At 43.2% G+C, this 12,282-nt stretch overlaps 1 protein-coding gene across 1 annotated transcript; it reads left to right on the forward strand.

The window, feature by feature from the left end:
• The first annotated feature begins 5,313 nt into the window (after positions 1-5,313).
• Positions 5,314-11,458, forward strand: LOC126584545 (uncharacterized). Its single transcript, XM_050248892.1, has 7 exons — positions 5,314-6,423; positions 6,568-6,867; positions 6,931-7,398; positions 7,712-7,748; positions 10,506-10,704; positions 10,996-11,183; positions 11,325-11,458. Exons 1-7 carry the CDS (start codon positions 5,314-5,316, stop codon positions 11,456-11,458), a joined length of 2,436 nt encoding a protein of 811 aa, XP_050104849.1.
• Positions 11,459-12,282: the final 824 nt, after the last annotated feature.

The following is a 12,282-nucleotide window of genomic DNA, read 5'->3' on the forward strand; positions in this document are numbered from 1 at the left end:
CACCCTTGACAACCGTTGAGATAGACCAAGTGTTTGGATTAAAACTTGACTTTTGGGCTCAAGAAAGGAGTTGGCCCAAAAGGGGGCCCGGAAGGAAAGTCAGCCGAGGCTCGGCCAAAACCCAGAAAAGTAGAAAGGGCCTTTTCTGACTTAGTGCAGCTCATGAAGACCACTTGCTTACCTACCCAAGGGCCAAGTGGTATAGACTGACCAGCTACACAGCCCATAAAGTACTTTATGGTGGCATTACATGTAAAATAGCTGATGAGTCATCACCCTCAAACCGCATTCGGGCAAGGCTGCTGCTACAGAAGGCCAAGCCGAGTTGTCTATATAAGAAGAAAGAGAAACCAGGAATAAAGACACTCAATCAAACAAACAAATGCAAGCACAAACTCTGCTCAAAGCCATATTTGCCTTCAAAACAAAGCTGTAGTCAGCCTTCATCCCTCTCGGGACAAGCCTTCATCCCTCGCGGGATAACCCTCCATTCAAACCTTTGTAATAGCTCTGCTACCCTGTTCAACCTTGCTGTAGTATCGATTCATCTTTTGTAATCTCTCTCTCTATCCCTCTAAGCTTTCAGACCCTTGACAAAACTACAAAGATAAGAACCTACAAGACGAGCAGCCTTACCTGATAAGGTTTAACCTTGCCCGACCTTCTTTGCTTTGTTTTTGTCTTTTCATTCATTAAGCCTAACAATATGTTGTATACTTCCAGTTATATGCAAGTTATTTCTAGCAATATGACTATTAAAAGGCTTTCTCAGTACTTGAATCCGATTTGAATATATCTTCAGTGTTCAAACCAGATCCAAGTCCTAAGCCCTCGGGCATGTAAATCTGATCAGTTAAAAGTCATTGGCCTCAAGGCATAAAAAAGAACCTTATGTGGACTTAACCCATCCACGACAGTCCTTGATAAACGAGAAGTCCGAAGTTACTTGGGGCGCAAGTAATCGACCTACCCTCTAATTTTATTTCTATTATATTATGATTACCATAGAACGCTTGAGCATGGAATGGATTCTGATGGAAAGTCTCAAGGCCTGCACCTAAGGCCCCACAAAGGCATCCATTTGGATTCATTCCGTTCTGCGATCTAGAGAGTTTGAGTATAAGAACGAACTCTGATGGGAAGACTCAAGGCCTACACCTAAGGCCCCATAAAGGCACATATTTGGGTTCATTCTACTTCTTGGACTCGGGTAATCAGAAGTATAATAGTTAGAAAACTCTTGCAATCACGAGAACAAATATGATGTGTTCGAGCACTGGTTTAGTTATTGATGGGAAGCCTCAAGGCCTACACCTAAGGCCCCACAAAGGCACCTGTTATAACTAACACGGTTTCTCGGATATATACATATATACAACTAAAACTCGACATCTATTTTACATCTGCCATGCTGAAGATGGCAGTGGCACGCCTGAGCACCTAAAAGTTAACCTTGATTGTGAGCCTCAAGGCCTACACCTAAGGCCCCACAAATGCACCTCTCAAAGTTAACTCTGTCCTTCTCTTTCAGCCTTGCCCGACGAGCCTTGCCCGAAGAGTCTTGCCCGACAAGACTTGCCCGACGAGACTTGCCCGACAGTGAAGCAGAAGCCCGACAGCAGCCCTTAACCGACGTCAACCTCCAGGGGAGCTGTGTGCTTGTCGGCCAGGAAACATCCCCGACGGAAATTCCTGACGCGAACATAGTTTTGGCACGCCCGGTGGAATCTCTACATTTGATCAGAAGATATATGTCAAAATGCTAGAAGATTTGCAAACCACGTTACTACAAATGTTGCAAAGATTGGAGAAAGCCTCCACAAGCTCCAGAAATGATATAGGCTTGGTTCCTCCCGAAGGAAAAAGATGTAGAGCCAGCCAGCCAGAAGAGTTGGTGATGGCCAAACCTGGAGTTCCCTTCACCAAAGCCCCTGTAAATATGATCAATATGACATGGGCTGAGAAGGGAAAAGAAAGAATTACAAGGGAACCAGAAGAGGAGAGATTGGCTGAAAAACCTACAGGAGGGGTGATTAAATCACCCGAATATCCAAAAGCAGCCATAATCAAGGGGATGGTTATGTGTAGTAAGTGCCAATGCGAGTGTGAGCTCGAAATTCCCTCGGCTGGAATCCTCATTGATCATGAACTGATCAGGAGAAAGGAAGAAGACGTCAGAAGAGAAGCCCGCGAAAAGATTAAGCAGGCAACAAAAAAGGACACTTCCCGAAGCGTTTTTCAACGACTAGGAGGTGATTCCCAACCCAAAGCTTTGTCAGAAGTATTTCGAAATCATGAAGTTTCTGAAGAAGCAGAAGATATGGAGGCCAAAATACGAAAGGGTGCAGATCATCCTCAATGTGGCCAGATGGGGAGGGAAATCAAGAGGATTGATGGCATGACCAATCTTGTTAGAAAAGGACATCCTGCCCACCTCGGGCGAAAATGGTACGTAGTCGGGAAGAACGGACAACCTACCAAACCAATGGGAGCCTCCATGGTCAGGAGGGTTCAAAGGCAGCACAAAGCCTACATGAATTCCCTGAAGACCCCCACAACATCCGAAGCCTCTAAAAATCAAAAGTTGGAGAAAACAGCATCTGGGGGAAGTAGTCAGCTCCGTTGGAGAAGTAAGAAAGATGTGGAAAAGGCCAACAGCAAGACAGAAGGCGAGGGGGATCACGTGCCGCAGAGCCAACACCCTGGGAAGTATAAGATCTTGAGGGGAGCTCAAGAAGATCTAATCATGATGCCAACCCCTGGGTGGAAGCCAGAGCCTATTTGCGTTGGAACTATTTCATCTAAAAGGAGACCACCTTCTCTGCCATTGGTGGATCCTTTTGGTGAAGTTCCAAAACAAATACTGTATGCGGACATGAATCAACAACAACAGGAGGGGGCACTAGAACCATTACTTCCAGCTGATGCGATGGCCTGTTTGGATGAATTTATGGACCAGATTGGGGGTAATAAAGAAGATCCGCCCGAGCCTAGTAATTTCCATATCAACATGACATATGTGTTGTCCGCCACGTTTGGTGCCAGACCTGATCAACTCGCTACTATGGAGGGTGATTACTTGACAACTGAGCCAATGATGGCACATGTCAATGTATAAGTAGTTGAAGAAGAAAACTCGGGCAAGGCTGAATCTTCAGAAGCATCCAAAGGTGGTCCTCTAAGGATTTACATAGACGAAATGGTGTTTAGCCGCCCGAACAGCTCGTTGGCCAATCATCTGAAACCCATATATGTTACAGCTCACTTCGAAGGTGTGCCCTTCAAAAGAATTCTAATTGATGGAGGAGCAGCTGTTAATGTGTTACCAGCCAAGCAGATGAAGAAAATGGGAAGAGGCACAGAGGATCTTATTCCCACAGACCTCACGGTCTCTAGCTTCTCAGGCGCTATCACCAAGACTCATGGGATATTGCCTCTAGAAGTGGATTTGGGATCTAAACAGATAATGCTGGCATTCTTTGTGGTGGACTGCACTTCCACTTATGGGGCCTTACTCGGAAGAGATTGGATCCACCAAAGTTTGTCCATACCCTCTACTCTTCATCAACAAGTGGCTGTTTATCATGAAGCGAGCATAGAATGACCAGGCTTTTGAGAGATGGTAGAGGCCGAATCACGGCCATTTCTCCCCACAGCCAATGTTGCGGAAGCAAGTTTCTACAACCCCAATGTAGGAATCTTGAAGTGTTCAGGAGCTGACGAGAACGGCCGCCCTACCAAGGTGACGGTCCAAAAGCTTTTGGAACAAGGAATGCTCCTTATTAGAGATGAGTGGGATAGACCTTGTATCCTCCCAAATCTCCTACACCATCAATGACTGAACAAAAGAAGAGAGATCAGGTAATGGCAGTTAGATCCCTGATTAAAAGACTGTTGGTGTATGGGAAGGGAAGAAGGCAAGAAAGGGAGCTCTTGGACAGGGAAGGGCATGAATGACATGTGGGAACTAGAACCAGCCAGCATGAAAGCAAGGAGGAATCTTGCAGAGAAGAACTGGATAGGGCCATTCAAATGGCCGAGTGCATATATGATCTAGACGGGCCAGACAACTTGCCCGAGAGCCCGGAGCTGGTCGAATTTTTATGTACAGAACCGGATAAGCCACCACCAGAAGTCCAGGATCCTCTGGAAGTTATTAATTTAGGAACAAAGGAGGATCCGAGACCAATACAGATCAGTGGTTTATTGGGGGTTGATGATCGGGCAAGGATTATTTGTCTTTTGCAAGAATTCAAAGACTGTTTTGCTTGGCATTATACCGAGATGCCAGGGTTAGATCCAACCTTGGTGGAACATAGAATGCCCATCAAGAAGGGATATAAACCTGTCAAGCAAGCACCACGGAGGATGTCAAAGGAGATAGAAGAAAAGGTCAAAGAAGAGATTGAAAGGCTAGTGAAAGCTGGCTTTATCAGACCAGCCAAATATGTGGAGTGGTTGGCCAACATTGTACCCGTTTTAAAAGCTGTAACAAAAGCAGTACAATGTTGTGTGGATTACAAAAATATTAATGGCGCTACACCAAAGGATGAGTATCCCATGCCCATGGCCGATTTATCCATAGATGCAGTAGCAAAACATAAAGTCCTATCTTTTATGGATGAGAATGCCGGGTATAATTAGATAAAGATGGCTCCAGAAGATATACATAAAACAGCTTTTAGGTGTCCCGGTCATGTGGGGGCATATGAATATCTGGTCATGCTATTCGGGCTCAAGAACGCTGGTGCAACTTACCAGAGGGCAATGAATGCCATCTTTCATGATCTAATTGGCCAGAGCATGGAGGTATACATCGACATAGTGGTGAAGTCCAAGACAGAAGAACAACATCTGGAAGATCTCAGACAAACATTAGCAAGGATAAGGATCCACAAATTAAAAATGAATCCAAAGAAGTGCGCGTTTGGAGTAAGAGCGGGCAACTTCTTAGGATTCCTGGTGCATCAAAGAGGTGTAGAAGTGGACAAGAACAAATCTCGGGCAATAATGGAATCACCTTCACCCACCAACAAGGTGCAACTCCAGAGGCTACTGGGCAAAATCAACTTCTTAAGAAGATTCATTGCTAATCTAGCAGGCAAAATCCAGCCGCTGACTCCTTTACTAAGATTGAAAGATAAAGAGAATTTCGAATGGGGACCACCGCACCAACATGCATTTGACAGCATCAAGGCCTATTTGACTTCTCCACCAGTGTTGGTGCCACCTCAAAGGGGAAAACCCTTAAAGCTATATATTTCTGCCTCAGAAAAGTCAATCGGGAGTTTGCTAGCCCAAAATAATGAAGGCATGAAGGAGCAGGCCGTATACTACCTCAGTAGAATTCTGACCGAGGTAGAGACAAGATATTCTCCAGTGGAGAGATTATGCTTGGCTCTATATTTTATTGCCAGCAAGCTAAGGCATTACATGTTGCCCTGTCACGTACACATCATCGCCAGAACAGATGTGATAAAGTACATGTTGTCAAAACCAATGCTAGCAGGAATGATTGGGAAATGGATTCTAGCATTATCAGAATTCAGTTTTCAGTACATACCCCAAAGGGCAGTCAAAGGTCAAGCAATTGCCGACTTCCTGACCGAGCATCAAAAATCTCCAAGTGAGGTGATCAATATCCCGGGAAGCTTAGAGGTTACTAGCATTTGGATCCCGCCAAGAGAAGATATTTCGGGCAAAGAAGACTGGGTCCAGCAAGAGATAAGAAGAGTAGCTGGTCTCTGGATCACTCATTGGAAGTTGTATTTCGATGGATCTCACACTCAGAAGGCTTCAGGAGCTGGGATAGTAATTGTAAGCCCTCATGGGGTTTATCATTATTACTCATTTCTCCTCGACTACAAAGGAAATACTAATAATCGGGCAAAGTATGAGGCCCTAATAATTGGTCTAGAAATCCTGATGGATTTGAGGGCAGCAGAGGTAGAGGTCTTTGGTGATTCAGAGTTAGTAATAAACCAGCTCAATGGTGAGTTCAAGTGCAGACATATCACTATGGCGGGGTATTACTTGGCAGCTACGCAATTATTAAGTTTCTGGGATTCTGAGATATCAGTCAATCATGTTCCCAGGGGATCCAACTTAGCGGCCAACGAGATGGCACAACTAGCCTCAGGAGTGCCAATACAGGAGAGGAAATATGGGGTAGATGTCGAGATCCAAAGAAGAAACCTTCCTTCTATCTTAGAAAGGGGATTCAGTCTGGATATAATGGTTCTAGAAACCGAGATAGAAGATTGGAGGTCACCTATCGTTCATCATTTGAAGAATCCCTCTTCGTCTACAAGTAAGAAGAATAGACAGCAAGCCACTAAGTATGTCTTATGGGCGAAGAACCTGCTAAGAAAAACTCCAGATGGGTTACTATTGAAATGCTTAGGCCAAGAAGAATCCATGAGAGTAATGGCCGAAGTACATGAAGGAATATGTGGAGCACATCAGGCTGGGACAAAGATGAGATGGTTGCTTAGAAGGTACGGTTATTTCTGGCCCGACATGGAGAAATATTGTAAGTCTTATGCCCGAGGTTGTGAAGAATGTCAGAGGCACGGACCTCTCCAACATGTGCCTTCAGTACCTTTAAATCCAGTAGTCAGGCCTTGGCCTTTCAGAGGATGGGCGATGGACTTCATCGGGCAAATCTATCCAGCTTCTAGTAAAGGGCATACCTTCATAATTGTAGCAACGGATTACTTCACCAAGTGGGTGGAAGCATCAGCAGTAAAATCCATAAACTCAGCCACAGTCAAGAATTTTATCGAGACCAAGATTCTGCACAGATATGGGGTGCCCGAAACCATAGTAACAGATCGATCTTTTATCTCAAAAGAAGTTGAGGAATTTGTAAGCAAGTACAAAATAAAGATGATCCAGTCCAGTCAGTACTATCCTCAATCAAATGGCCAGGCAGAAGCCAGCAACAAGATCCTGGTCAACATTATCAAGAGGATGGTGATTGATAGTCCAGAAAAGTGGCATGAGAGGCTGGGGAATACATTGTGGGCATACAGAACTTCCAAAAGGGCAGGAACTGGGACAACTCCTTATGCTTTAACTTTCGAGCAAGATGCAGTACTCCCCATGGAGATCAATGTTAGTTCTGTTATGATTCAAAACCAATTTGGGTTACATAGTGAAGAATACATCGAAGCCATGTGTCAAGGAATTGAAGACTTAGATGCAGCCCGAATTGAGGCTTTGAACCAGATTCAAGAAGGAAAGCGAGCCGTCGCCCGAGCTTATAACAAAAAGGTGAAGATGAAGTCTTTCAAGGAGGGAGACTTAGTATGGAAGACAGTCCTCCCGCTAGGAGCTCAGCTTCGGGGCTTTGGAAAGTGGAGCCCGACATGGGAAGGTCCTTTAATTATTCGTCAGGTATTGGATAAAGGAGGATACTACTTGGCGGACCTCGAAGGAAATGGGCAGAAACATCCCATTAATGTTAAATTCTTGAAAAAATATTGTCCTACATTATGGGATGTTAGAGATTGTTACATTGAGGAGGGGGCAAAGTAGAGCAGGCTCCGGGAGTTTCATATGCAGTGTTTGTTCATCAACCATTCAAAGAGGACAGAAAGACAAAAGCTGAAATAATATTTATTTCATGTCGACAAATTGGTGAAATTAACAAAAGATTCAATTCCTACATATTACATTTGACTCTCTTTGGATATAGTGATGTTTTCAGCTGGTTTCCGATGCCTTCATGAAAAGAGTCCAATCAGGTGATCGGGTTGTGCGGCCAACATGAGCCTGGTAGAGGATCCTCCGACAGGACCGTTACCATATGTGATGGTGAAGCCCGACTTATCACCGTAAAAAGCAGGAAGACAAGCCTTCGAGAGGAAACCGCCTGACCAAGGGTGTTGGAGATAGCGGGGTGTTCGACCAAGGGTGTTGGAGATAGCAGTCCTTTGATGAAAGCCATATTTCTCACGAAAATGGAGTTTTAGGAAACCCCACTCAAAGCCTGAGGAACTCATCTCTCAGTTTCTAAACGCTCGAGGAAGATGGAAGAAAAGAGTGAAGAGGATTTGATGGCTTGATAGAAGAAATTCCGAGCCAGAATTTATAGAGTCCCCAGAGGATAGTTCAAAGGTCGTGAGGAGAGCAAGGGGCACAGGAGTGCCTTCATCCTGTCTAGAAAATACAAAGTTCCAAAAGATTGAGATACACGCATGCGGATATTCAATCAATGTTGGCGCTTGGGATTCCAACCTTAACATTAATTGAAGGGGGCACTGTTTGGATTAAAACTTGACTTTTGGGCTCAAGAAAGGAGTTGGCCCAAAAGGGGGCCCGGAAGGAAAGTCAGCCGAGGCCCAGCCAAAACCCAGAAAAGCAGAAAGGGCATTTTCTGACTTAGTGCAGCTCATGAAGACCACTTGCTTACCTACCAAAGGGCCAAGTGGTATAGACTGACCAGCTACACAGCCCATAAAGTACTTTATGGTGGCATTACATGTAAAATAGCTGATGAGTCATCACCCTCAAACCGCATTCGGGCAAGGCTGCTGCTACAGAAGGCCAAGCCGAGTTGTCTATATAAGAAGAAAGAGAAACCAGGAATAAGGACACCCAATCAAACAAACAAATGCAAGCACAAACTCTGCTCAAAGCCAGATTTGCCTTCAAAACAAAGCTGTAGTCAGCCTTCATCCCTCTCGGGACAAGCATTCATCCCTCGCGGGATAACCCTCCCTTCAAACCTTTGTAATAGCTCTGCTACCCTGTTCAACCTTGTTGTAGTATCGATTCATCTTTTGTAATCTCTTTCTCTATCCCTCTAAGCTTTCAGACCCTTGACAAAACTACAAAGATAGGAACCTACAAGACGAACAGCCTTACCTGATAAGGTTTAACCTTGCCCGACCTTCTTTGCTTTGTTTTTGTCTTTTCATTCATTAAGCCTAACAATATGTTATATACTTCCAGTTATATGCAAGTTATTTCTAGCAATATGACTATTAAAATGCTTTCTTAGTACTTGAATCCGATTTGAATATATCTTCAGTGTTCAAACCAGATCCAAGTCCTAAGCCCTCGGGCATGTAAATCTGATCAGTTAAAAGTCCTTGGCCTCAAGGCATAAAAAAGAACCTTATGTGGACTTAACCCATCCACGACAGTCCTTGATAAACGAGAAGTCCGAAGTTACTTGGGGCGCAAGTAATCGACCTACCCTCTAGTTTTATTTCTATTATATTATGATTACCATAGAACGCTTGAGCATGGAATGGATTCTGATGGAAAGCCTCAAGGCCTGCACCTAAGGCCCCACAAAGGCATCCATTTGGATTCATTCCGTTCTGCGATCTAGAGAGTTTGAGTATAAGAACGAACTCTGATGGGAAGCCTCAAGGCCTACACCTAAGGCCCCACAAAGGCACCTATTTGGGTTCATTCTACTTCTTGGACTCGGGTAATCAGAAGTATAATAGTTAGAAAACTCCTGCAATCACGAGAACAAATATTATGTGTTCGAGCACTGGTTTAGTTATTGATGGGAAGCCTCAAGGCCTACACCTAAGGCCCTACAAAGGCACCTATTATAACTAACACGGTTTCTCGGATATATACATATATACAACTAAAACTCGACAACCATTTTACATCTACCATGCTGAAGATGGCAGTGGCACGCCTGAGCACCTAAAAGTTAACCTTGATTGTGAGCCTCAATGCCTACACCTAAGGCCCCACAAAGGCACCTCTCAAAGTTAACTCTGTCCTTCTCTTTCAGCCTTACCCGACGAGCCTTGCCCGAAGAGTCTTGCCCGACAAGACTTGCCCGACGAGACTTGCCCGACAAAGCCCGACAGTGAAGCAGAAGCCCGACAGCAGCCCTCAACCGGCGCCAACCTCCAGGGGAGCTGTGTGCTCGTCGGCCAGGAAACATCCCCGATGGAAATTCCTGACGCGAACACCAAGTAATTATGTTTGTGTGGCTCATTGTAATATTTTTCCTTCCGTAATTTTGGAGGGATTTTTCAATGTGACTGGAATACGGAATGGTACATTACATGTCGCTATATTAATGGTGGAATATATGTGCAAAAAAGTTAATAACTTAAAAAATATAATTTCTCACAACTTATATAAAAATACATGGTGTACCACCCATGTTCCCGTCACAATGAAAAATTTCTCGTAATTTTGGGTCCAAGTCTGAAAATCAGTGCAGGCAGGTAAGAAGGCAGGTCACCATCTAGCTAATAAAATGGCCAATATATTCCTCTGCTTAGCCTTTCTTTTAACTTTGACCATTTGCTCCTCCAAGCATTTTCCCGCCAACTTCATGAAGACCAAACCATGCTGAAAAGGCACGAAACTGGATAGCTCGAATAAACGTGTCACAAGGATGCAGAAGAGAAGCAGAAGCGATATATGATATATTCACAGATGACGTCGAATTCATTGAGGATTTTAAATTAACAAACGCTTGCACCAGCACTACACACTAAGCATAAATGAATTTGCAGACCTGACCAATGAGGAATTTCGAGAACATTCGTGTATTACTGGTTACAAGAAACAATCCTCCAAAGCGTTTGTGTCCAAAGGTGCTGCAGCTGGTTTTAAACATGGAAGTGTGACTGATGTGCCACCTTCTGTGGATTGGGGAGAAGAAGGCATCGTGACACCTATCAAGGACCAAGAAAATGTGGTGAAAATAACATGGTATTGATGACTTATGTTGTTTCAATGGTACATGAATTCAGCAGCGGCAGAAGAGGCTAATCAGCACAAACCGGAAACTTAATCTGTGGATTGTGACACAACAGGTGAAGATCATGGCTGTGAAGGTGGTCCAATTGGACATTGTTTTCCAATTCATCCAACAAAATGGGGAGTAGATCTGTAGATGGAAATAGATGCAACACTTGGAAGCCTGCATCCCAAAGAGACTCCGCGAACATATACTACGACTGACCGAGTATGTGCCTAAACAAACGAAATGCTTTGTTGCAGGCTGTCGCCAGTTTTTGTTGCCAGTGATGCAAGTCGATCTGCTTTCCACCTTTATTCGAGCCGTGTGCTCACTGGCACTGGAACATGCAACTTAGACCATTTTTTTACCGCGGTTGGATACGAGACTAGTGGTGATGGGACTATGGATTCTATGGCGTTCATGCCAAAGGAAGGACTCAGTGGCATTGGTATATATATGTTCTCGGCTATTTTCAGCAATTGATTTGTACCAAATATCAATATGTAGAAGAATTTGATTTGTCCTCTTCTTCTTCAAATTTCAGATTCATAGACAGCAACTTTATTTTTTTATTTTTTTATTTTAACAGACGATACGATTTACATTGAGAGGGTGAGGGAGTGTGATAAGCTTTGTAATGGGTTTACCACAATAATGTGGTTTAACTTCATTTTTGGTGAGAATCAAATCGATGACCTTACTCTTCAAATTTCAGATTCATAGACAATAACTTTTTTTTTTTTTAACAAACGATACTATTTATACTAAAGAGATGAGGGAGTGGGATAAGATTTATAATGAGTTTGCCATAATAATATGGTTTAACTTTGCTTTTGGTAAGAATCAAACTGAATACCTTACTTACAAATAAAGAGGAATATTACAAGACCGTAATATTAAGTGGCCATAAACAACAACTTTGGTACCTCACCAACCATATTCATGACACCAACTCTAGGACCAACTCTATTCACATATCAACGATATTGCCACGAAAGACCCCTATTTTCTTAAACCTGCAATTAGGTCCCCTCCATTGGGACCCTCATAGGGTGGCCGCCTGGCCGGTTTTGGGGTGGGTGTGCGTGGGTGTGGTGGTGTCACTTGGATAGAGAAAAAAAGTCCTCTCCACCTCTCTGCATGTAATGAGGTTTTAACACCTCACTAACAAATTCAACACCGTAACCTTAAACCTTTTGCATGCATCCTTGTTCACGCAGTTGTGAATAACAAACTTTTACTGTTACAAATTTTATAATTGAAATGTTTATTATTTTAATTATTTAAAGATCATATCAATAAAAATAAAAAAAAATCAAATTGAAGATCGTTTAGTCATTTATGTTTATAATCAACAAGTAAAAATTACAGTTCATGATGAAAATCTATTTATTTGATATATATAGATGACTAAACAATCTCTAATGATCTTTAAAATAAATAGTAAATGATCCCAACTATGAAAGTGCAAGATACAAATTTGTTAATCACAATTGAATAAACAATGCGTTACACCTTTGAGATAGACCAAGTATTATGGATACATG

Source organism: Malus sylvestris, chromosome 10, assembly GCF_916048215.2.
Source record: "Malus sylvestris chromosome 10, drMalSylv7.2, whole genome shotgun sequence".
Lineage (NCBI taxonomy): Eukaryota > Viridiplantae > Streptophyta > Magnoliopsida > Rosales > Rosaceae > Malus > Malus sylvestris.